The sequence below is a fragment of the Entelurus aequoreus genome, linkage group LG06, assembly GCF_033978785.1.
Source record: "Entelurus aequoreus isolate RoL-2023_Sb linkage group LG06, RoL_Eaeq_v1.1, whole genome shotgun sequence".
NCBI classification, from domain to species: domain Eukaryota; kingdom Metazoa; phylum Chordata; class Actinopteri; order Syngnathiformes; family Syngnathidae; genus Entelurus; species Entelurus aequoreus.
Genome location: NC_084736.1, coordinates 35,264,927 through 35,290,870, shown reverse-complemented (window position 1 = coordinate 35,290,870; position 25,944 = coordinate 35,264,927). Strand labels below are relative to the sequence as shown.

Genomic DNA, 25,944 nt, shown 5'->3' with positions numbered 1-25,944 from the left:
TGTGACGTCATCAATCTCGGCAAACACTTGCCTGCTCTCGGAGTTGGTTAAAGTTTATTCGAAGCAGCGACCTTTTGTTTTTCTTGCTTTTGCCTTTTTTGGACGGCCGAAAGTCGGAGCCCAGCAGGCGCGTGCACGTGCGCTTGTTCCAAGTGCTCTTTGTCCCCCGCGCGCGACCTGCACGGAACAACAACATGCTCGCGCGCGTGCTGGTTCTGGTCCTGGTTCTGCTCGCCTCGGACGGCTTGTGTGCCGGCGGTGAGTCCAAATGCTCTTTGACCTGATTTCATGTGACGTCATGGTCATCTGTGAGCATGCGCACTGGAGTAAGTCAAGTGTGCGTCGGTCAGGTGTGACGTTCACCAAGCATCCCGCCAACCAGACGGCGTCGCAAGGCCACGGCGTGCGTGTGGGCTGCGCCGTGGAAGGTGTGGAGGAACCGGAAGTGGTGTGGATGAAGGACGGCCAGCAGCTGCTGGGCAGCGACCAGATGTTCATCTCGCTGGGAGACCAGCACTGGGAGACCTTCCACAGGTGTGTAGCAGCAAGTCATGTGACCATCTTCCACAGGTGTGTAGCAGCAAGTCATGTGACCACGGCCCACAAGCCTTTGTGTAAGCCGCACTGATCCCACTGGAATCCAGGCGCACATGACCAGGCCTGTTGTCCCTTCCAGCCTGAAGGCGGTCCAGCAGCAGGACGCGGGTCAGTACTGGTGTGAGGTGGACTTCCACGGCACCACCTTCTCCTCCCAGCGGGCCTGGATCACAGTGGAAGGTGAGTGGGGGGAAGGTGGTCACTTCCTGTTTAGTGCGTGGGGGGAGGTTGTCACTTCCTGTTTAGTGAGTGGGGGGAGGTGGTCACTTCCTGCTTAGTGAGTGGGGGAGGTGGTCACTTCCTCTTTAGTGAGTGGGGGGAGGTGGTCACTTCCTGCTTAGTGAGTGGGGGGAGGTGGTCACTTCCTGTTTAGTGTGTGGGGGGAGGTGGTCACTTCCTGCTTAGTGAGTGGGGGGAGGTGGTCACTTCCTGCTGAGTGAGTGGGGGAGGTGGTCACTTCCTGTTTAGTGAGTGGGGAGGTGGTCACTTTCTGTTTAGTGAGTGGGGGAGGTGGTCACTTCCTGTTTAGTGAGTGAGGGGAGGTGGTCACTTCCTGCTTAGTGAGTGGGGGAGGTGGTCACTTTCTGTTTAGTGAGTGGGGGAGGTGGTCACTTCCTGTTTAGTGAGTGGGGGAGGTGGTCACTTCCTGTTTAGTGAGTGAGGGAAGGTGGTCACTTCCTGTTTAGTGAGTGGGGGAGGTGGTCACTTCCTGTTTAGTGAGTGAGGGGAGGTGGTCACTTCCTGCTTAGTGAGTGGGGGAGGTGGTCACTTCCTGTTTAGTGAGTGGGGGAGGTGGTCACTTTCTGTTTAGTGAGTGGGGGAGGTGGTCACTTCCTGTTTAGTGAGTGAGGGGAGGTGGTCACTTCCTGCTTAGTGAGTGGGGGGAAAGTGGTCACTTCCTGTTTAGTGAGTGAGGGGAGGTGGTCACTTCCTGTTTAGGGAGTGGGGGGGAGGTGGTCACTTCATGTTTACTGAGCGCCGTCATCTTTGTCCTCAGGCGTCCCACACTTCATCGTGGAGCCACAGGACGTGTCCACACTTCCCCATACGCCCTTCAACCTCAGCTGCGGCGCTGTGGGCCCGCCTGAGCCTGTGGAGGTTCTGTGGTGGCTGGGAGGGGTTTGCCAGGCCGAGGCCAGACCGTCCCCGTCCGTCCTGGTGGTCCCAGGTGAGAGCGCACCTGCCAAGTAGCTGTGGTGAGGACTCAGGTGTTGTGTGACCGCCAGGTGTCAACAACACCCTCAAGTTCTACTGCGAGGCCAAGAACGCACGCGGGATCTCCGTGTCCAGAACCGGGACCGTCTTCATCAAAGGTGAGTGGTCCTGGTCACACTTGACCTTCTCTGGCTAATACTAGCATGCTTGGCAGTGTTGCCCTCAGCTCCTGTTGGACTCACAGTGGACCTGACCCCGGCCAAAGAGGTCATGTTGTCATGGCAACCAGGATTCACTGGTCATTCCCAGCTGTGCACCTGCGTCATACAGGTAACGCACACACACACACACACACACTCACGCACATACACCAAGGTTCTATGGACTTATGACTCCTCCTACACAGCTGCTATGGCGTGCTCCCAGGAGGCGGGACTTTCTGGACGAGGAGGTTGTGGTTGCTCCTCAGCGACACGAGGAGGTTGTGGTTGCTCCTCAGCGACACGAGGAGGTTGTGGTTCCTCCTCACCAACATGTCCTCTCTGGACTCCGCCATCACGCCAACTACAGCGTGAGAGTTTCCTGTGTTAACGAGTTGGGGGCGTCGCCCTTCTCTTCCTGGACGCACTTCCTCACACCTGAGTCAGGTAAATATTCATTTGTGACCTCACAATAACATTGGTTGTAATTAAATTATACAGTATCTCTCCAGCATCAGTATCATGACAGTGTCACTACAGTATCGCTCCAGCATCACTACAGTGTCTCTAGAGTATCGTTCCAGGATTAATAGTGTCTCTACAGCATCACTCCAGTATTACTACAGTATCGCTACAGTGTCACTACAGTGTACTTACAGTATCGCTGCAGTGTCCCTACAGTATCGCTACAGTATTACTACAGTATTGCTACAGGGTCACTAGTGTCTTTACAGTATCGCTCCAGTATTACTACAGTATCACTCCAGTATCGCTCCAGCCAGGCCCGGCCCTAACCAATCTGGCGCCCTAGGCAAGTGGTATATACTCACAAGAAACCGAATAGCTTTGTCTTTGACCTTTTTTTTTACTTAAAGAAAGTAAATTAAGAAACAGAATAGTTAACAAGATAAAAAAAAATATGGATAAATAAATGAATACAAAAAATAAAAAATGAATATATGAAATACAATATTTTTTACATACATAAACACAAAATAAAACGTGTCAACAAGTTGCATAAAATAAATTAAAAATACAATATAAATAAGGCACTGCACAAAACAAGATATCAAACCAATATGACTTTAACAACTATATTACAAAAAAAGGGGATCCTACAGAGTTCTCTTTGTGCTTTTTAATATTGCATTAACTAGAATGACTTACAAATCACTGTACACCAGGGAGTACTGTAATTACCTAACATTACATTATTATTTTCCATAACAATTTAGCCCCCTCCACAATATTAACCCGACGTTAAAACAGAACTAGCTATTTATTGATTAGCAATTGCCGAATCATGTAACATTATGCTAAAATGCTAAAAAGACAGGTGAGGTTACTATCACATTCTGTAACAGACAAATAATTTCATGTAGGCTAACGTTACCTACCTACTACCTCTGTCTTTTTCTCGTTTCTCCTCTTCTTTTCTCCCCTGGGCACCTGACAGTTTTGGTCGTTTTGACATCTTGTGGTGATTTTTTTTATGTGGTGACGTCCAAAAAGAGTCATGATACGGGAAGGGAGGGGGCGCACCGTGCCGGGGGAGGGGGGGCGTAATGTTGTAACAAATAATATTTCTATTAAATAGGCTTTACTTTGCATTTTAATTAACGTGGGATTATTTTATGTATTTAGAAATAATAGTACCAACTTTTTTTTTTTTTTTCCTACCAACATTTGTGGCACTGGCGTGGCGCCCCCTGATGGACGGCGCCCTTACCATTTGCCTATACGGCCTATGCCACGGGCCGGCCCTGGCTCCAGCATTACTACAGTGTCTCTACAGTATCGCTCCAGTATTAAATAATGTCTCTACAGTATGGCTCCAGCATTACTACAGTGTCTCTACAGTATCGCTCCAGTATTACTAGTATCGCTGCAGTGTCCCTACAGTATCGCTCAAGTATTACTACAGTATCGCTACAGTATTACTACAGTGTCTCTACCGTATTGCTGCAGTGTCTCTACATTATCGCTGCAGTGTCGCTACAGTATCACTATCAGTACAGTTTCAGTATCACTACAGCGACACTGCAGCTATACTGTAGTGACACTGCAGCAATACTGCAGCGACACTAGTGACACTGCAGCAATACTGTAGTGATACTGTAGACACTGCAGCGATACTGTAGAGCTGCTGCAGTATCGCTGCAATGTTGCTGCAGTGTCACTACAGTATCGCTACAGTGTCGCTACAGTCACATGATCGTTTGTCTCAGCAGTGCCCACCACAGCACCCAGGAACCTGACCTTTGACCTCTCTGAGAAGCAGCTGACCCTGAGGTGGGCGGGGCTGGAGGAGGCGGAGCTTCAGGGTGAGCTGCTGGCCTACAAGGTGCAATGGACGGTGGGAGGAGAGCGACAGGTGAGGACCTTGCTGCAGGGGCCGGATGAGGTCTCATGCAGCACCTTGCTGCGAGGGCTGGATGAGGTCTCATGCAGCACCTTGCTGCGAGGGCTGGATGAGGTCTCATGCAGCACCTTGCTGCGAGGGCTGGATGAGGTCTCATGCAGCACCTTGCTGCGAGGGCTGGATGAGGTCTCATGCAGCACCTGGCTGCGGGGGCTTCAGGAGGTACCGTGTAGCACCTTGCTGCGAGGGCTGGATGAGGTCTCATGCAGCACCTGGCTGCGGGTGCTGGATGAGGTCTCATGCAGCACCTGGCTGCGGGTGCTGGATGAGGTCTCATGCAGCACCTGGCTGCGGGGGCTTCAGGAGGTACCGTGTAGCACCTTGCTGTGGGTGCTGGAGGAGGTCTCATGTAGCACCAGCATGTTTTTGTTCCAGGAGCCTCTGCTGTTTAAGGACACTTGGGCTCACCTGTCGGGTGGCGGGCGTTTCCTTAACGCCTCGGTCCAGGTGTCAGCCTGCACGCTGATCGGATGTGGACCCTGGAGCCCCTTGGTGGTGGTGCTTCCTTCTGCAGGTAAGCGGTGAGCCACTAACTGAGCGCCAGAGAAGACGTTAAAGACGGCGTCTGTAGGTGTCGGCGTGCAGCGGAACCACCTTTGGGTAGGCGTGCTTTTCGGACTGCTGGCGCTGAGCGTACTGGCGCTGCTCTTCTCCGTGTTTGCTCGGCGGCGAGGGAAGGAGACACACTTTGGGTAGGAGAAGCCCTAGAGCCTTCCCGGCAGCGGCCTGTCACCACTTTGTCTATCCTCAGGCGGGTTTTCCAGCCAGACAGAACCGACGCTTCCGTGTCCTTCACGGCCGCTCGCTCCTTCAACAGGAACGCTGGCAACATGCAGTCCACATGTGAGTGCGTAGGCTGCTACCACCTATCCGTCGAGATCCTGACCTGTGTGCACCGTGTCTCCCTCTAGTGGACACTCTGGGCATCAGCCAGGACCTGAAGAACAAACTGAAGGATGTTCTGATCCCAGAGAGGCAGCTGGTACTCGGTCACATGCTGGGAAAAGGTAACTTCCTGTGTTCAGGTGGTCCCTGACAAGAGCTTACGCAGGCCTTTACCTGCGTGCAGGTGAGTTCGGCTCCGTGCGTGAAGCCTTGCTGAAGGCGGACCACTCACCGGCCCAGAAGGTGGCGGTCAAAGTTCTGAAATGTGAGCAAATGTCCCCAGACCATGTATGGACAAGAGGGCGGAGCTAGTCTTGTTTGTGCCTCACTGTGTTTGTGTGCGTGTCCAGCCGACATCACCTCATCAGGTGACATCGAGCAGTGTCTGAAGGAGGCGGCCCACATGAAGGACTTCCACCACGGCAACGTTATCCAGCTCATTGGTGACCTGCACGCTCTTTGGGTCCAAGGTCAACAAGTTGATTGACCGCTCCTTTGATCCATCAGGAGTCAGCCTGCAGCCACGTCCTGGTCAACGTTTGCCCATCCCCATGGTGGTCCTACCCTTCATGAAGCATGGAGACCTGCACACCTTCCTGCTCCTGTCCAGGCTGGGAGATCAGCCATTTGTAATACTTCGACCTTCACCACCTCCAACGCTTTGACCTTCACACCTCCAAAACTTTGACCTTCACTGCCTCCAACGCTTTGACTTTCACCGCCTCCAACGCTTTGACTTTCACCGCCTCCAACGCTTTGACTTTCACCGCCTCCAACGCTTTGACTTTCACCGCCTCCAACGCTTTGACTTTCACCACCTCCAAAACTTTTACCTTCACCGCCTCCAACGCTTTGACTTTCACCACCTCCAACGCTTTGACCTTCACCACCTCCAAAACTTTGACCTTCACCACCTCCAAAACTTTTACCTTCACCGCCTCCAACGCTTTGACTTTCACCGCCTCCAACGCTTTGACTTTCACCACCTCCAACGCTTTGACCTTCACCACCTCCAAAACTTTGACCTTCACCACCTCCAAAACTTTTACCTTCACCGCCTCCAACGCTTTGACTTTCACCACCTCCAACGCTTTGACCTTCACCACCTCCAAAACTTTGACCTTCACCACCTCCAAAACTTTTACCTTCACCGCCTCCAACGCTTTGACTTTCACCACCTCCAACACTTTGACTTTCACCACCTCCAACGCTTTGACCTTCACCACCTCCAACGCTTTGACCTTCACACCTCCAAAACTTTGACCATCACCACCTCCAACGCTTTGACCTTCACCACCTCCAACACTTTGACCTTCACCACCTCCAACACTTTGACCTTCACCACCTCCAACACTTTGACCTTCACCACCTCCAACGCTTTGACTTTCACTACGTCCAATGCTTTGACCTTCACGACCTCCAACGCTTTGACCTTCACGACCTCCAACACTTTGACCTTCACGACTTTCAACACTTTGACCTTCACTCCCTCCAACGTTTTGACCTTCACAACCTCCAACCATTTGATCTTCACTACCTCCAACCATTTGACCTTCTCTCCCTCCAATGGTTTGAGCTTCAAGACCTCCAAGGCTTTGACCTTCACTACCTCCAAGGCTTTGACCTTCACTCCCTCCAAAGCTTTGACCTTCACTCCCTCCAACGCTTTGACTTTCTTGACCTCCAACCATTTGACCTTCTCTCCCTCCTATGCTTTGAGCTTCATGACCTCCAAGGCTTTGACCTTCACTACCTCCAAGGCTTTGACCTTCACTCCCTCCAAAGCTTTGACCTTCATGACCTCCAACGCTTTGACCTTCATGACCTCCAACACTAACATTGACCTTCACTCCCTCGAACGCCGTGACCTTCATGACCTCCAACACTAACATTGACCTTCACTCCCTCCAACGCTTTGACCTTCGTAACCTGGAAGGCTTTGACCTTCATGACCTCTAACACTGACTTTCACTCCCTCCAACGCTTTGACCTTCATGACCTCCAACGCTTTGAACTTCACTCCCTTTAACGCTTTGACCTCCATTTCCTCCAATGCTTTGACCTTCATGACCTCCAACGCTTTGACCTTCATGACCTGGAAGGCTTTTACCTTTACTCCCTCCAACACTTTGACCTTCACTCCCTCCAACGATTTGACCTTCATGACCTCCAACACTTTGACCTTCACCACCTCCAACGCTTTGACCTTCACACCTCCAAAACTTCACCACCTCCAACGCTTTGACCTTCACACCTCCAAAACGTTGACCTTCACTGCCTCCAACGCTTTGACTTTCACCACCTCCAACGCTTTGACTTTCACCACCTCCAACGCTTTGACCTTCACCACCTCCAACGCTTTGACCTTCACACCTTCAAAACACCTCCTTTAACGCTTTGACCTTCATTCCCTCCAAGGTTTTGACCTTCATGAACTCCAACACTAACATTGACCTTCACTCCCTCCAACACTGAGTCACTGAAGGTGTTGTGACCCACAGGACTTGTCCCTCCAAGTCCTGGTCCAGTTCATGGTGGACGTGTGTCGGGGGATGGACTACCTGAGCAGGAGGAACATCATCCACAGAGACCTGGCCGCTCGCAACTGCATGTCAGACATCTTGTCTTCCTGCTCTGTCCTCTCACAGGAAATACACTCCTTCTAACGTACGTGTGTGTGTGTGTGTGTGTGTATGTGTGTGTGTGTGTGTGTGTCAGGCTGGATGAGAAGATGGTGGTGTGTGTGGCAGACTTTGGTCTGTCCAAGAAGATCTACACAGGAGATTACTACAGACAAGGATCACTTTCTAAACTTCCAGTCAAATGGATCGCTTTGGAGAGTCTGGCTGACAACGTCTACACAACACAGAGTGATGTGGTACACACACACACACACACACTTTTTGTGACATCACTTCCTTTGCTCAGCAGTTCTTCACTCTCTCAATCCATCACATTCAAATGTGCGTGTGTGTGTGTGTCTGTCAGTGGGCATTTGGTGTGACCATGTGGGAAATTATGACCCGGGGTCAGACTCCATATCCAGGCGTAGACAACTCTGAGATCTACGAGTATTTGATCCGAGGAGATCGTCTGAAGAAACCTGCTGAATGTAGACAAGACATGTGAGTCACACTCCAACACGTCATGTGAGTCACACTCCAACACATCATGTGAGTCACACTCCAACACATCACGTGTGTCACACTCCAGCACATCACGTGTCACACTCCAGCACATCATGTGTGTCACACTCCAACACATCATGTGTGTCACACTCCAACACATAATGTGTGTCACACTCCAACACATAATGTGTGTCACACTCCAACACATCACGTGTGTCCAGTGTTGGGACTAACGCGTTACAAAGTAACGCCGTTAGTTTCGGCGGTAACTAGTAATCTAACGCGTTATTTTTTATATTCAGTAACTCAGTTACCGTTACTACATGATGCGTTACTGCGTTATTTACGTTACTTTTAATGGAGTATAAAGTGTGTTTTATCGGAGCGCTGCAGTGTCATCGTTCTTGTGTCATAAGCCGGAGAAGAGAGACCTGCGCTCTGTGAGTGTGGGGAGGGAGGAGAAGGGGGGGGGCGTGTCTGATCATGGCGGAGCCAGAAGTCGAGTTTGTTAACATGGAGATATTTTCACTACTTTTCTTTTGTCGAGCACAAAGAAAATAACATTTTAGTTAAATGTAAGTTGTGCTTTGGATGAAAGATCCCATCTACTGCCCAAAACAGCAATTCAAATCTGCTGAAACAAGCTACATAAGCAACATGCTTCGACGAAGCTAGTAAAGAGAGACAGAGACTCCAATGCCACTTCACCTCCACCACCACCACTTAAGGATTAAGTCTGCCTCTGCTCATCATTCAGCACTGAAGGTACACACTCTGTCAATCAATGTTCCCTCTAATTTTTCATGTGTGTGAGCAAACGCAAAAACTCCCTGAGCATTCAGTGGAGCCCATGTGAGCAACATCAGACATGCACACTGTGGCTACACCAGCAGCACACCTGTCCCAAACCTGACTAAATAACAAGTTCAATCTACGTCCATCCATCCATTTTCTACCGCTTGTCCCTTTCGGGGTCGCGGGGGGTGCTGGAGCCTATCTCAGCTTCATTCGGGCGGAAGGCGGGGTACACCCTGGACAAGTCCCCGCCTCCTCGCAGGGCCAACACAGAGACAGACCACATTCTCTTATTATTATAATCAAATGACAGCAGTCATTTCCATTTCTAATATAAGTGTTTAGGCCCACTTACAATGACAATAACAACAAATATTGTTTTTCATGAACTGTGTACTTGTATTGTTTGTCTGGGTGGAGGTCCTGCTTTGGAAATAATTTGTACCCCTTTCAGACATTGCATTTAGTTCCCATTAAAACATTCACATGTTGCACAATGTGATGTAAGCAGGGGATCATGTGTACATTCCTGCAACTTCCTGTTTGTAAAATATATATTTTTATTAGTATTTATTTAATATACTAACAGCATTTCATGATTGATATTTATAAATTAAGATTCCTAATAAATGACACTAGAATAAGCACACATTTGATTGGTAAATCATAGTGTAACCACCTGGAATGACACTTTATGTGTGGTGTTGGAGTTGTCCGACTTTTTGTGTGGCTGTAAACGCATCACTGGCTAAGTGCCATATGTGCATGTGTTGGCGCAAGTGAGAAAGAGCGAGCGGCTGCTGTTGATATAACAAAGTTGCTTTTGGTCTGGTTTGTACTGCAGAAAATGACCACTTTTGCTAGATATCATTTTTTTACTAATGTTTTGGTGATGTGTTTATGGCCGACAATAAAGAGTTTTGCTCAGTAAAGTGATGGATGGAATTCATGTCCTCAAAGCGTCTTGACAGACGTTACAATATTTGAACAATGATGACGAAAACTGTTTTCTCTGTCGTGTCGTGTCGAAAATTGTTATGCGCTTATTTTTTTTTTATATGATTTTGTGCATGGCATAGATTTGCCGTGCGCAGAGGACGCTTGAGCAGTGCGCAATTGCACAGGCGCACCTTAGAGGGAACATTGCTGTCAATTCTCTTATATACTCTTTCATTCTAGACTTCTAGAGTGTTTGATCATCACATCCCTCTAATTGTATAGACTATAAAGTTCACAAACATAAAGAGGGATCCTAGTGGGCCAGGCCAATCTTTCCTTATCTCTAAACTAAAACTGGGGAAATGTGTAGAGTGTTCTGGGCTTCAGACATGATTTTGTGTCAGAATTCCTTGAGGAAAAAATGCATGGTTAGGCTATGTGTATGTAGTGTGTGCCTTTCTTGCTTTACAGCTATGTTGTTATTATGCTGTTTGTTACTTATGTATGTTATGTTGCAGCTATTTAAAATTGTTTTGTCAATTTGTTCTGGCCAGAAACAAATTGGCCTTTGTAACATATCTTTGTCTTTGTGTGTTGTATGTAGACCACATGGCTTAGCAGAGTTCAGTGATGCAAATGCATGTGAAGTTGATCAACAGATTGTATTATTCTTCAGTGCAATAACAGTACTGACATGAAGGCTAAAAGGGCATTATTGGGAGCCTTAAAATAAAGAAGAAAAAAAGAAGTAACTAAATAGTTACTTTTCACAGTAACGCATTCCTTTTTGGTGTAAGTAACTGAGTTAGTAACTGAGTTACTTTTGAAATAAAGTAACTAGTAACTGTAACTAGTTACTGGTTTTCAGTAACTAACCCAACACTGCGTGTGTCACACTCCAACACGTCACGTGTGTCACACTCCCAACACATCACGTGTGTCACACTCCAACACATCATGTGTATCACACTCCAACACATCATGTGTGTCACACCCCAACACATCATGTGTATCACACTCCAACACATCACGTGTGTCACACTCCAACACATCACGTGTGTCACACTCCAACACATCATGTGTATCACACTCCAACACATCACGTGTGTCACACTCCAACACATCACGTGTGTCACACTCCAACACATCACGTGTGTCACACTCCAACACATCACGTGTGTCACACTCCAACACATCATGTGAGTCACACTCCAACACATCATGTCACACTCCAGCACATCATGTGTGTCACACCCCAACACATCATGTGAGTCACACTCCAACACATCATGTGTGTCACACTCCAACACATCATGTGTGTCACACTCCAGCACATCATGTGTGTCACACTCCAGCACATCATGTGTGTCACACTCCAGCACGTCATTTGTCACACTCCAGCACATCATGTGTATCACACTCCAACACATCATGTGTGTCACACCCCAACACATCATGTGAGTCACACTCCAACACATCATGTGTGTCACACTCCAACACGTCATGTCACACTCTACATATGTCACTGTAGTTGTCATGTGACTCAGTTATGAATCATCTATTTACTGTAGTTGTCATGTGACACAGTTATGACATCATGTACTTACTGTAATTGTCATGTGACAGTTATGACATGTACTTACTGTAGTTGTCATGTGACTCAGTTATGACATCATGTACTTACTGTAGTTGTCATGTGACACAGCTATGACATCATGTACTGACTGTACTTCTCATGTGACACAGCTATGACATTTACTTACTGTAGTTGTCATGTGACTCAGTTATGAATCATCTATTTACTGTAGTTGTCATGTGACTCGGCTATGACATGTACTCATTGTAGTTGTCATTTGACTCAGCTATGACTTGAACTCACTGTAGTTGTCATGTGACACAGCTATGACATCATGTATTCACTATAGTTTTCATGTGACACAGCTATGACATGGACTCACTGTAGTTGTCATGTGACACAGCTATGACATCATGTACTCACTGTAGTTGTCATGTGACACAGCTATGACATGATGTACTCACTGTAGTTGTCATGAGACACAGCTATGTCATCATGTACTCACTGTAGTTGTCATGAGACACAGCTATGACATGTACTTACTGTAGCTGTCATGTGACACAGCTTTGACATGTACTTACTGTAGCTGTCATGTGACACAGCTATGACGTCATGTACTTACTGAAGTTGTCATGTGACTCAGCTATGACATGTACTCACTGTAGCCGTCATGTACTTACTGTAGTTGTCATGTGACATAGCTATGACATCATGTACTCACTGTAGTTGTCATGTGACACAGCTATGACATGTACTAACTGTAGCTGTCATGTGACACAGCTATGACATGTACTCATTGTAGCTGTCATGTGACTCAGTTATGACATCATGTACTTACTGTAGTTGTCAGTTATGACATCATGTACTCACTGTATCTGTCATGTTGACACAGCTATGACAGCATGTACTTACTGTAGCCGTCATGTGACCCAGCTTTGACATCATGTACTCACTGTAGTTGTGATGTGACACAGCTATGACATCATGTACTCACTGTAGTTGTCATGTGACACAGCTATGACATCATGTACTTACTGCAGTTGTCATGTGACTCAGTTATGACATCATGTACTCACTGTAGCTGTCATGTGACACAGCTATGACATCATGCACAGCTGCTGGAGTCCAGTCCCCAAGTGCCGGCCCACTTTCCAGCGCCTGGCGGTCCTGCTGGAGACACTGCGACTGGGCCTGTCTCCTTCTGAGCCTCCAGAGGACTTCTTCCATTATGTCAACATGGAGGCGGAGCAAAGAGAGGGAGGTGGGGCCCAGGACCCGCAGGAGGAGAACAGGTGCAGCGTTCCTTGGCGGCGTGGCGTGAAGGAGGGCGAGCGGGAGGAGGACTGGATGATGGTGGGGTCTGGCGCTGCGCTGGCCATCGCAGGAGGAGACTATAGGTACATGCAGGACCCCTGTAGGGGCGGGGCTGGACTGGAGGAGGACGACGACGTGGTTATTCACGTGTAAACGCACCCGATTGGACCTGAGGTCAGCTAACAGGATGAACTTTGACCTGGATTGAGTTGTGACAACTTGTAGCTAGCATGCTAAACGCTCACGCTAACAGGAATGACTGTGTGAGCGCCCCGAAAGAAAAAGCAGGAAGGACTTTTATTGTGAAGGCTGCTGCTAACGCTGCTAACTGCTACATGCTAAGTGCTAGCATAAGAACAAACCTTTCTATCATAACACAACATTGATCAATTTGAAATAAACTGTCCATAAGTTAGCTTACTGCTACCATATGGACAACTCGCTTGCAAAGTTAGCTTACGTTGATATTGCTTGGGCCAAACCCTCACCAGGTTCCACGTGGTGGTGTATTAATGCTAACTAAAGTCATGCTAGCACTTGTTGGCTGCATTTCATGCTAACCCGACGGCGATGTTAAGCTAGCAGTCCATGCTAACATACGCTAGAGAAGCTACATTTAAAGATTGATGACATAAGTGTCAAGCCTTTTTGTCCCAACTACTACATATGTAGTATTACTATACTACACATGTAGTACTACTATACTACACACGTAGTACTACTATATGACTACTACACATGTAGTACTACTATACTACACATGTAGTACTACTATATGACTAGTACACATGTAGTACTACTATACTACACATGTAGTACTACTATATTACACATGTAGTACTACTATATTACACATGTAGTACTACTATACTACACATGTGGTACTACTATACTTCACATGTAGTACTACTATACTACACATGTAGTACTACTATATGACAACTACACATGTAGTGCTACTATGTGACTACTACACCAGTAGTGCTACTATGTGACTACTACACATGTAGTGCTACTATATGACTACCACACGTGTAGTACTGCATAGATAATAGTACTACTGTTCAGGCCAGGGAAATGTTACTCTGGTGGTGTAGTAATAATAAAGTAGATGTAGTGTAGACATAGTACATGTAACAATAAAGTAGATGTAGTGTAGACATAGTACATGTAATAATAAAGTAAATGTAGTGTAGACATAGTACATGTAATAATAAAGTAAATGTAGTGTAGACATAGTACATGTAACAATAAAGTAGATGTAGTGTAGACATGGTACATGTAATAATAAAGTATATGTAGTGTAGACATAGTACATGTAATAATAAAGTAGATGTAGTGTACATAGTACATGTAATAATAAAGTAGACATGGTACATGTAATAATAAAGTAGATATAGTGTAGACATAGTACATGTAATAATAAAGTAGATATAGTGTAGACAAGGTACATGTAATAATAAAGTATATGTAGTGTAGACATAGTACATGTAATAATAAAGTAGATGTAGTGTACATAGTACATGTAATAATAAAGTAGACATGGTACATGTAATAATAAAGTAGATATAGTGTAGACATAGTACATGTAATAATAAAGTAGATATAGTGTAGACATAGTACATGTAATAATAAAGTAGACATAGTACATGTAATAATAAAGTAGATGTAGTGTAGACATAGTACATGTAATAATAAAGTAGATGTAGTGTAGACATAGTACATGTAATAATAAAGTAGATGTAGTATAGACATAGTACATGTAATAATAAAGTAGATGTAGTGTGGACATAGTACATGTGATAATAAAGTAGATGTAGTTTAGACATAGTAAATGTAACAATAAAGTAGATGTAGTGTAGACATACGTAGTACATGTAATAATAAAGTAGATGTAGCGGGAAACTTATCAAGGAGCTTTTTGTAATATTAGGTCCTTCAGTGCTAAATATTATAAACTTATCACTTTCCTCTGGCACTGTTCCCCTGCCATTCAAAAAAGCGGTTATTCATCCTCTGCTCAAAAGACCTAACCTCGATCCTGACCTCATGCTAAACTACCGGCCCGTGTCCCACCTTCCGTTTATTTTGAAAATCATCGAAATTGTTGCACAGCAGCTAAATGAACACTTAGTGTCTAACAATCTCTGTGAACCCTTTCAATCTGGTTTCAGGGCAAATCACTCTACAGAGACAGCCCTCACAAAAATGACTAATGATTTGTTGCTAACGATGGATTCTGATGTGTCATCCATGTTGCTGCTTCTTGATCTTAGCGCTGCTTTCGATACCGTCGATCATAATATTTTATTAGAGCGTATCAAAACACGTATTGGTATGTCAGACTTAGCCTTGTCTTGGTTGAACTCTTATCTTACTGACAGGATGCAGTGTTTCTCCCATAACAATGTGACCTCGGACTATGTTAAGGTAACGTGTGGAGTTCCCCAGGGTTCAGTTCTTGGCCCTGCACTCTGTAGAAATCACATGCTGCCGCTAGGCGACATCATACGCAAATACGGTGTTAGCTTTCACTGTTATGCTGATGACACCCAACTCTACATGCCCCTAAAGCTGACCAACACGCCGGATTGTAGTCAGCTGGAGGCGTGTCTTAATGAAATTAAACAATGGATGTCCGCTAACTTTTTGCAACTCAACGCTAAGAAAACGGAAATGCTGATTATCGATTCTGCTAGACACCGACATTTATTTAATAATACCACCTTAATATTTGACAACCAAACAATTACACAAGGCGACTCGGTAAAGAATCTGGGTATTATCTTCGACCCAACTCTCGTTTGAGTCACACATTAAGAGTGTTACTAAAACGGCCTTCTTTCATCGCCGTAATATCGCTAAAATTCGTTCTATTTTGTCCACTAGCGACGCTGAGATCATTATTCATGCGTTCGTTACGTCTCGATTATTGTAACATATTATTTTCGGGTCTCCCTATGTCTAGCATTAAAAGATTACTGTTGGTACAAAATGCGGCTGCTAGACTTTTGACAAGAACAACAAAGTTTGATCATATTACGCCTATACTGGCTCACCTGCACTGGCTTCCTGTGCACTTAAGATGTGACTTTAAGGTTTTACTACTTACGTATAAAATACTACACGGTCTAGCTCCAGCCTATCTTGCTGATTGTATTGTACCATATGTCCCGGCAAGAAATCTGCGTTCAAAGAACTCCGGCTTATTAGCATACTTGCCAACCTTGAGACCTCCGAATTCGGGAGATGGGGGGGGTTTGGTGGTAACGGGGGTTTATATTGTAGCGTCCCGGAAGAGTTAGTGCTGCAAGGGGTTCTGGGTATTTGTTTTGTTGTGTTTATGTTGTGTTACTTTGCGGATGTTCTCCCGAAATGTGTTTGTCAGTAATTCTTGTTTGGCGTGGGTTCACAGTGTAGCGCATATTTGTAACAGTGTTAAAGTTGTTTATACGGCCAACCTCAGTGTGACCTGTATGGCTGATGATCAAGTATGCCTTGCATTCACGTAAGTGTGTGTGAAAGCCGCATATATTATGTGACTGGGCATGCTCGCTGTTTGTATGGAGGAAAAGTGGACGTGACGACAGTTTGTAGAGGATGCTAAAAGCAGTGCCTTTAAGGCACGTCCCCAATATTGTTGTCCGGATGGATATCGGGAGAAATTTGGGAGAATGGTTGCCCCTGGAGATTTTCGGGAGGGGCACTGACATTCGGGAGTCTCCCGGGAAAATCGGGAGGGTTGGCAAGTATGCTTATTAGTGATTCCCAGAGCCCAAAAAAAGTCTGCGGGCTATAGAGCGTTTTCTATTCGGGCTCCAGTACTATGGAATGCCCTCCCGGTAACAGTTAGAGATGCTACCTCAGTAGAAGCATTTAAGTCCCATCTTAAAACTCATTTGTATACTCTAGCCTTTAAATAGACCCCCCTTTTAGGCCAGTTCTGCCGTTTCTTTTCTTTTCTGCTCTGCCCCCCTCTCCCTTGTGGAAGGGGGGGGCACAGGTTCTGTGGCCACGGATGAAGTGCTGGCTGTCCAGAGTCAGGACCCGGGGTGGACCGCTCGCCTGTGCATGGGTTGGGGACATCTCTGCGCTGCTGACCCGTCTCCGGTTGGGATGGTCCCCTGCTGGCCCCACTATGGACTGGACTCTCACTATTATGTTAGATCCACTATGGACTGGACTTTCACAATATTATGCTAGATCCACTCGACGTCCATTGCACCGGTCGCCCTACAGGGGGAGGGGAGGGCAGGGAAGGGGGTCACCCACATCTGCGGTCCTCTCCAAGGTTTCTCATTGTCATCCCACTGGGTTGAGTTTTTCCTTGCCCTGATGTGGGATCTGAACCGAGGATGTCGTTGTGGCTTGTGCAGCCCTTTGAGACACTTGTGATTTAGGGCTATAGAAATAAACATTGATTGATTGATTGTGTAGACATAGTACATGTAATAATAAAGTAGATGTAGTGTAGACATAGTACATGTAATAATGAAGTAGATGTAGTGTAGACATAGTACATGTAAAAATAAACTAAATGTAGTGTAGACATAGTACATGTAAAAATAAAGTAGATGTAGTGTAGACATAGTACATGTAATAATAAAGTAGATGTAGTGTAGACATAGTACATGTAATAACAAAGTAGATGTAGTGTAGACATAGTACATGTAAAAATAAAGTAAATGTAGTGTAGACATAGTGCATGTAATAATAAAGTAGATGTAGTGTAGACATAGTGCATGTAATAATAATGTAGATGTAGTGTAGACATACTACATGTAATAATAAAGTAGATGTAGTGTAGGCATAGTACATGTCTACACTAGACATAGTACATAAATGGCTGCACAAGTGTGTGTTCATTTCATAGACGTAACATGAAGAAAATAATGAACATTGTACATTTACAAATCAAACAGGTCACACATGATGATGCAATATGGAGGTAATAAAGAAGCTTCTAGCAGGGTCTAGACGCCATGTTGTTTTGTGAGTGCTAGTACTTGTGGAAGAAGAGACTTTATTATGTACAGTAAATATGGATACAGTTGCTTGAGTAGCCAATAATATCAACAGTTTGCGTGACACACGCACACACCTTAGTCGTCAGGGCCGACGAAGAAGAAGAAGACGGCAGGTGACGGCCAAGTGAGCTCCTGGACGTCGTCTAACTTCTGCTTGTTGACTCGCGGGCGGCTGGCGGCGCCAAGATGGCGGCGGCGGAGGCTGCGCAGTACTAATTGAAAAAGGGCAGTAGACGCGCACGAGGCGTGACGTCATCGAACACGCGGGTTGCTAGCCGCGCTTGGACACAAGCAACATTTCGACGAGGCGCCAATGACGGCGAACAAGCGCTAGCGTTCAGTTCGACGCGACATCGTCCAGACGCTAGAAGCCTTTAGCCGTGCCGGAGGTAATCCGCGTGACGTCATCAAACACGTGGTCGCTCGGACTGGGATTTAGTCCAAGGTTCTTCTTCAGGCCGTGCTAGCTAGCTATTTAGCTAGCTAACTAGCTGTTGAGTTCAAAGAAGAAAGTCTTGGTTGTCAAGCAGCATATTGACTTGCATATGTTAGCATATGACTGATTATTGACTTGCATATGTTAGCATATGACTGATTATTGACTTGCATATGTTAGCATGTTAGCATATGACTGATTATTGACTTGCATATGCTAGCAGCTAATTATTTTGACTACACGCTTCTCTTCTTACTGAGTAACAGTTTACTGTCAAGCATCTTTGGCGTCAAAACAAGGCGTGTTACATGTTTACTTCAAATGTTTACAGCGAAAGCCATGCAATCACCGGCGTAAATTAGCGTCAAACTCAATGATCTTTATAGTAAAATATTATTGTGTCTAGTTAATGTAACTCTGAAAGTAAGTAAGTATGATTAGCATTTGTTGATCTGCAAAGAAATGTTAGTCTTCCGGTTGGTTAGAACATGTAACAATCTTAGTTTGATGCTAGCATGCGACTTTGCTAATATGTAAGCATATTAGTGTGTTGCGTTGTATTAGCTTCCTGCTCATTGTCCAAGTGCAGAGCAAAACATCAAGGAGGTAAATATTGTTTCCCCCCACAGGTGATGTACTTGGCCCTGGTATGATGTACAAAAAGCTAAATGGTTCCATCCCTTAGATGTGTGCGATGCGTCCATGGCCTCTAGGACTCAGAAGAATGTGATAGTGTTTGATGGCGGCGTGGTGACCAGCCCTGCAGCCGCTCTTGCCACAGACTATCTGCCCAATCACTCTGATCAGGCGAGCCAAGGCAAACACGGGTCACACGGACGGCACAAGGAGACAGGAATAATGGTCCAAGCCGACGTTCAGCCCAAAGCATCCAGCTGGACGCCCAGTGAATCGTCCGCCATGAACGTGCTTAAGTGTGACCTCCTGGCACCCGACAGCACCTGCCGAGACATCAGAGTGACTTTGGACAACAACAATATGTGGAACGAGTTCTTCAGGTGTAAAACGGAGATGATTGTCACCAAACAAGGCAGCAGGATGTTTCCTTATTGTCGTTTCCGCATCTCAGGCTTGCAGCCGTCCAAGAAGTATGTTTTGATGATGGACGTTCAGCCTTTAGACCGTAGTCATTACACATGGACCGGCACCAGCTGGCAGGTGGCCGGAAAGGCAGAAAATCATGTCACAAGTCTGCCATTTTCTCATCTCGAGTCACCTTCAACGGGTCATCAGTGGATGCAGAATCCGGTTTCTTTTTACAAACTGAAGCTTACGAGCAACACGGCCGACAAAGAGGGCAATGCCATACTACACCCGATGCATCGCTACATACCACGCCTCCACGTGGTCCAAACGGAGAAAGCTGCTAAAGACATTAAGCTAAACACCTCCAATGTTGCTACCTTCACTTTCCAACAAACAGAGTTCATAGCTGTTACCGCATACCAGAACTCCCAGTTTGTTCAGCTGAAAGTGGACTACAACCCATTCGCCAAAGGACTAAAGGAGGATCCTGTCGGGTCATGGGGCCTGAAGCTGAAATCCCACCAAGATGGAGTTGCAAAAACCAGGGAACAGCAACCTTTGAAGAAAAACTTGAAATCTTTGCTTGCAAATCATAAAAACAGAAGCTCGCTGGAGCCCAAGCATTCAGAGGCGACTTTAGTCCAAAAAGCTTCTTCTGGATTTGGACCCAAAGGTGTGACGGACATGTCTTGGTAAGAGCTTCTTTACTCAGCATGCACATATTGGGGTTTATGTTAATTAAAGGTACCAATTAGAGTAGTGTGTGTTTCCATCGACATACTTTGTGTTTCTGCTTTGGAATTGCTTCGGTCTTGTTCTTTCTCCTGTTTGAGTGTTGCACACCTTAATGTTCCGGTGGCTCATGGGTTTTACATTTGCCAACCTCGGTGTGTTCAATCATGGGAAAGCTTATTTTGCTTAGGTTGCACTGATGTAGGTCAATGTCTGACAGCAAATGTTGTCACAAAGAAGCATATATTACAATATTCCAACATCAGAGGTTCTGTCTTCAAAGCAAAAAAGTCCTGGGTAACAGAAAAATGGAGGATGTGGACTGTGCCAACAGTGCATCAGTCACTACGTTTCCATGCACGCAATTAGTCTGTTTTCTCAAATAGTTAGTTTTTTTGTATTGTCACAGCGATGTGTGAAGTCCCAGTTGTCCATGCACCAGAGGTGTGGACTCGAGTCACATGACTTGGACTCGAGTCAGACTCGAGTCATGAATTTGATGACTTTAGACTCGACTTGACAAAATGTAAAGAGACTTGCAACTCGACTTAGACTTTAACATCAATGACTTGTGACTTCACTTGGACTTGAGCCTTTTGACTTGACATGACTTGCTACTTTCCCCAAAACCTAAAGCTTAAAAAGTTATTTGGGAGCGCTCCGTAGCTTTCATTTTGTACGTGTGTGTCTATCAGCGTGTGTGCTGCGTGTCAGCGTGTGTGCTCTCAGTACAACAGCCAATCAAATTAGATCTACATTGTTTTCATCACACAGCATTCAGCCAATCAAATTGCAGGACAACCAATGAACAAGAGTTGTCAAACAATGCGGCAGTGAAAAAGATTTATACCAAAGTTGGTTTCGTTCGGGTATAAAAACTACGACTTGGTCAACAAAAAACGAATTGCCGTATGCAAATCACGCAGTTGGAATATTACAGACGGAGACGCAACAACTTCCAACTTCGTTCGACATTTGAAGTTGCACAAAGAAGGGTAAGTTTTGAATGTAAGATAACGTTTATTGGCTAAGTAACATGACTTTTATTTGCTGTGTAGTTAAATCAGTGAGGCTGTAAACTCACTGCTAACGTCATAACCATAGACATCTTCTAAGGGTATGCAGCATGGAGCGCTACTGCCTACTGGCGCAGACGAGACGCGGGGCCGCCATCTTGGAGTGGTGATCCGCTCCACTCAGTGCAATTCATTTGTCAGGAGCAATGAACTGTCAACGCATTAAATTAATTTTACCTCACTGAATACCACTCATTTTCACGCGCTTTTTTGTCATACGTGTAGCTATGATAACGGACACATGTTTTATTATTCATAGTTTGCTTAACAGTAATAGAATATTCTTATACGCTATAAGTGACCAGACGTCCGAGATTAAAACTGGGAATATAATCCCAGAGAAAGGGGAAAAAACGGTCAGCTATTTTTAAATTGAAGAAACAATATGATGACGTTATATATACATGCTACATAAACAATGTATGAATACATTAGATATCTATATATCTTATAGACTGTAACTCTGTTGCTGCAGCAGCAGAGAGTTTATTCTGTCTTGACACTTTGTATTGATATTTTGTATTACATTCTTCCCTTAAATGATCATGTTTACAGTGATTGTTATATATGTATTTTTTATGTATGTCGCTTTGGATAAAAGCGTCTGCCAAATACTTAAACATAAATAAACACCTGAAAGTCTTTATATCAGCTAAAACCACCAATCTGTTTCACTGGATTCAGAATAAAACCAAATTCTGTTTTACCCAACAATGTTAGTATTTGAATATTGTTACTTGAAGACTTATTCCTGGTTAGAATTATACTGTTAAGAAAGTATTGTCTTATACTTTGCCTAAAATGAGAATGCATCATAATCAGTGGTGGCTGGTGAATTTTGTTTTAGGTGTGGCTGAAAGTTTGTAAACCAAACCCCTGTAGGGGCGTCATCCTCCCCCAGAAGATTTATTTGTGATTTTCACATACAAATATTGAAGATCTTTGCTCCTTCTCAACTCTGTGGTAATGTTATTTTCATAAAATACAACCAATAGTACATTAATGTTAAATCTTACTTGTGAAAAGTAATCCCCCGATTCCTATTTTCAACAGTCCGCTCATTTGAGCAGGAAAACGCTGAACACCAGCCCGGCATCTTTGTTTTCTACCTGTCAACTGTCAGTTTAGGCTGCTCGCCGGCTCCTCATCACCACTTCAAGATGCAAATTGCTCGCGTCACAGCAACCAATATTGCGTCTACTTATAAGATGTTTATGGTTATAACGTCATTTCAAACACAGGAATATGTTGCGTCCACTGCAGTTTGCTACCTTATTCATACTTTTTGTCAAGTGATTTTTTAAGCAGGGTTGCATGAGGTACCTACACTTAACGTTACGTTAGTCAATGTATCACACACAGTAACATAACGTTAGACGGCGGTCAGCAGCACCGCATATTTTAGCCATCTACAAAAAGACAAACATAGTCAAATAAAGGTCAGTTAAATATATACTATATTAAAAATATGTGTACATATTGCATAGGGCCCTGACATCTAAAAAGTACAACTCTGTTCATTGTTATGTTCATGTATTTGTTATGTTTTTCATGTGTACGCACACATAAACACACATACAGTATGAGATGAGATCAATGAGATAAGGTAAGAACAGAATAGAAACTGCTGTGGAACTAGTTACAATGCAATATGCCATGGAAATACAATGTTAACACTTTTGTACAAATAAGTACAGTTGCACTTGTTTTTGCAAATGTGTTTATTCTTTAAAGGAATGAGTTAAATGTTTAAAATTGTTTAAACTATTAAAATGACTGGTTAATAGTGCTATTATGAATTGCAATGTCAGTACTATTTTCTTTCCTGCTGTTTCAAATGCACTTGTTTTAATAAATAAATACAGCGGTTTAAAAGCATACACAATCTGTGTAAAAATATTAGTCTGTGGTCAAAAGGACTTGAAAGGACTCGAAACTCAAAATGCAGGACTTGTGACTTGACTTGAGACTTTCCAGTCTTGACTTTGGACTTGACTCGGGACTTGCCTGTCTTGACTCGGGACTTGACTCGAGACTTGAGGGCAAAGACTTGAGACTTACTTGTGACTTGCAAAGCAATGACTTGGTCCCACCTCTGCCATGCACACTCTCTAATACGACTACTGGTCTTACTTCCTTTTAGCGCAGATAAATGTGTTGCTTCTCTGCTTGACCTATAGCGTCACACCAGCCAATGGCTCCTTACAAATCAACAGTTTAACTCTACTCTACCGGATGATGTTGATGTTGTGGTTTGTGCAGCCCTTTGAGGCATTTGTGATTACTGGCTATATAAATAGACTTTGATTGATGTAATATTGACACAAATTAGATATATTACATTTCTAATGACTATGCTGATGTTAAAGGCCTACTGAAACCCACTACTACCGACCACGCAGTCTGATAGTTTATATATCAATGATGAAATATTAACATTGCAACACATGCCAATACGGCCGGGTTAACTTATAAAGTGCAATTTTAAATTTCCCGGGAAACTTCCGCTTGAAAACGTCTATGTATGATGACGTATGCGCGTGACGTCACGACGGCAACGGAAGTATTCGGACCCAATGTGTCACCATACAAACTGCTCTGTTTTCATCGAAAAATTCCACAGTATTCTGGACATCTGTGTTGGTGAATCTTTTGCAATTTGTTTAATGGACAATGGAGACTGCAAAGAAGAAAGTTGTAGGTGCGATCGGTGTATTAGCGGCTGGCTACAGCAACACAACCAGGAGGTTGTGTTGTGTTTGAGCTGGATAGCAGACGCGCTACCGTGAGTACAGCTTTGGCTTCCAAACATTTGATCGCTTGCCCGTACGTGCGTGTCGCTATGTGCATGTCACGTACGTAACTTTGGGGGAAATATATGTTTCTTGCCGACTCTGATGGCGGCCGGGGTGTCGTCGAAAGCTACAACGCCCGCCACCGCTCCGTAGCTAAGTTAGCTTCAATTGTTAAGCTTTGCCAAGCTGGAAATTATTTACATGTTCATGGTTTAATAGTATTGTTGATCTTCTGTCTATCCTTCCAGTCAGGGTTTTTTAAAATTTTGTTTCTATCTGCCTTTGAGCCTGATGCTATCACGTTAGCTCAGTAGCTAAAGAGCTTCACCGATGTATTGTCGTGGAGATAAAAGTCACTGTGAATGTCCATTTCGCGTTCTCGACTCTCATTTTCAAGAGGATATAGTATCCGAGGTGGTTTAAAATACAAATCCGTGATCCACAATAGAAAAAGGAGAGAGTGTGGAATCCAATGAGCCCTTGTACCTAAGTTACGGTCAGAGCGAAAAAAGATACACCCTGCACTACACTCTATAGTCCTTCACTCTAACGTTCCTCATCCACGAATCTTTCATCCTCGCTCAAATTAATGGGGTAATCGTCGCTTTCTCGGTCTGAATCTCTCTCGCCCCATTGTAAACAACGGGGAATTGTGAGGAATCCTTCCTCCTGTGACGTCACGCTACTTCCGGTACAGGCAAGGCTTTTTTAAATCAGCGACCAAAAGCTGCGAAATTTATCGTCAATGTTCTCTACTAAATCCTTTCAGCAAAAATATGGCAATATCGCGAAATGATCAAGTATGACACATAGAATGGATCTGCTATCCCCGTTTAAATAAAAAACATTCATTTCAGTAGGCCTTTAAGTACCTTCTTAAATAAATCTTTTTTTTTTTACCATCGATGGACTTCAAAATGTTATGTTTTTTCAGTGTTTCCCATAAACTGCCAAGATACCTGTGGCGGTGGGGGCGTGGCTATGGGCGTGGTCTCCATGACATCAAGTAATTTGCATAATTTACTAAAATGATATGATTTTCTCTAAAAAGGCTCAAAAAATTTATATTTACTAATTAATAACAGTTTTGTTTTAAACGTCCATCCATCCATCCATTTTACAATATAATTACAACACTTTATGTACATATTTATATACAGATTTGAACAATAAGTTATTCACTGAAATATATTTATTAATTGTGGTTCTTACAAAAAATTTGTCTTATAAAAATATAAAAGCTAAAATGTCTCTTAAAGGCCTACTGAAACCCACTACTACCGACCACGCAGTCAGATAGTTTATATATCAATGATGAAATCTTAACATTGCAACACATGCCAATACGGCCGGGTTAACTTATAAAGTGCAATTTTAAATTTCCCGCCACACTTCCGCTTGAAAACGTCTCGGTATGATGACGTATGCGCGTGACGTAGCCAGTTTAACAGAGGTATGGCTTCCCCATTGAAGCCAATACGAAATAGCTCTGTTTTCATCTCATTATTCCATAGTATTCTGGACATCTGTGTTGGTGAATCTGTTGCAATTTGTTCATTGCATTATGGAGAAAGAAGCTCAGCAAGCAAAGAAGAAAGTTGTCGGTGCGAAGCGGATATTTTGTGAGGGAAGTCAGCAACACAACACAGCCGGTGTTTGTTTACATTCCCGAAAGATGCAGTCAAGATCGAAGAACTCGGACAACAGAGACTAACCAGGAGGACTTTGATTTGGATACACAGACGCGATACCGTGAGTACGTAGCTGTGCTTCCAAACATTTGATCGCTTGCTATAACTAGCTCGAGCTAGGAGCTAGGAGCT

The 25,944-nt window shown here is 44.5% G+C and overlaps 2 protein-coding genes across 9 annotated transcripts in view; both read left to right on the top strand.

Moving 5' to 3' along the window:
- The first annotated feature begins 36 nt into the window (after nucleotides 1-36).
- Nucleotides 37-13,632, top strand: tyro3 (TYRO3 protein tyrosine kinase). Of its 3 annotated transcripts, none has more exons than XM_062050628.1 (18): nucleotides 37-570; nucleotides 677-777; nucleotides 1,595-1,765; nucleotides 1,824-1,910; nucleotides 1,967-2,082; nucleotides 2,159-2,399; nucleotides 4,184-4,326; nucleotides 4,750-4,888; nucleotides 4,946-5,066; nucleotides 5,126-5,217; nucleotides 5,286-5,381; nucleotides 5,444-5,524; nucleotides 5,610-5,702; nucleotides 5,767-5,888; nucleotides 7,761-7,870; nucleotides 7,978-8,137; nucleotides 8,248-8,384; nucleotides 12,813-13,632. In XM_062050628.1, exons 1-18 carry the CDS (start codon nucleotides 269-271, stop codon nucleotides 13,162-13,164), a joined length of 2,664 nt encoding a protein of 887 aa, XP_061906612.1. In that variant the 5' UTR covers nucleotides 37-268; the 3' UTR covers nucleotides 13,165-13,632. The 3 variants fall into 3 exon arrangements, with proteins under 3 accessions (XP_061906612.1, XP_061906611.1, XP_061906613.1); XM_062050627.1 differs by having other exon boundaries at nucleotides 12,795-13,622; XM_062050629.1 differs by having other exon boundaries at nucleotides 37-534; nucleotides 12,795-13,620.
- A 4,583-nt stretch (nucleotides 13,633-18,215) lies between these two features.
- Nucleotides 18,216-25,944, top strand: part of mgaa (MAX dimerization protein MGA a) — a 51,122-nt gene continuing 43,393 nt past the window's right edge. Inside the window, exons 1-2 of one of the 6 annotated variants that reach the window (XM_062050626.1) lie at nucleotides 18,216-19,080; nucleotides 19,160-20,210. In XM_062050626.1, coding sequence (XP_061906610.1) covers nucleotides 19,177-20,210 — 1,034 coding nt within the window. In that variant the 5' untranslated portion in view covers nucleotides 18,216-19,080; nucleotides 19,160-19,176. Of the gene's footprint in view, nucleotides 19,081-19,103; nucleotides 20,211-25,944 lie in introns of all 6 variants that reach the window. The other 5 variants (XM_062050625.1, XM_062050624.1, XM_062050622.1 and 2 more) reach the window with 5 other exon arrangements.

Excerpts from the sequence above, each read along its gene's own strand:
- tyro3 (XM_062050627.1), top strand. The coding sequence starts at position 269 with ATGCTCTTTGACCTGATTTCATGTGACGTCATGGTCATCTGTGAGCAT. Across the intron at positions 5,703-5,766 it reads CAACGTTATCCAGCTCATTG|GAGTCAGCCTGCAGCCACGT; the intron begins GTGACCTGCACG and ends TTGATCCATCAG. Across the intron at positions 5,889-7,760 it reads GGCTGGGAGATCAGCCATTT|GACTTGTCCCTCCAAGTCCT; the intron begins GTAATACTTCGA and ends TGTGACCCACAG.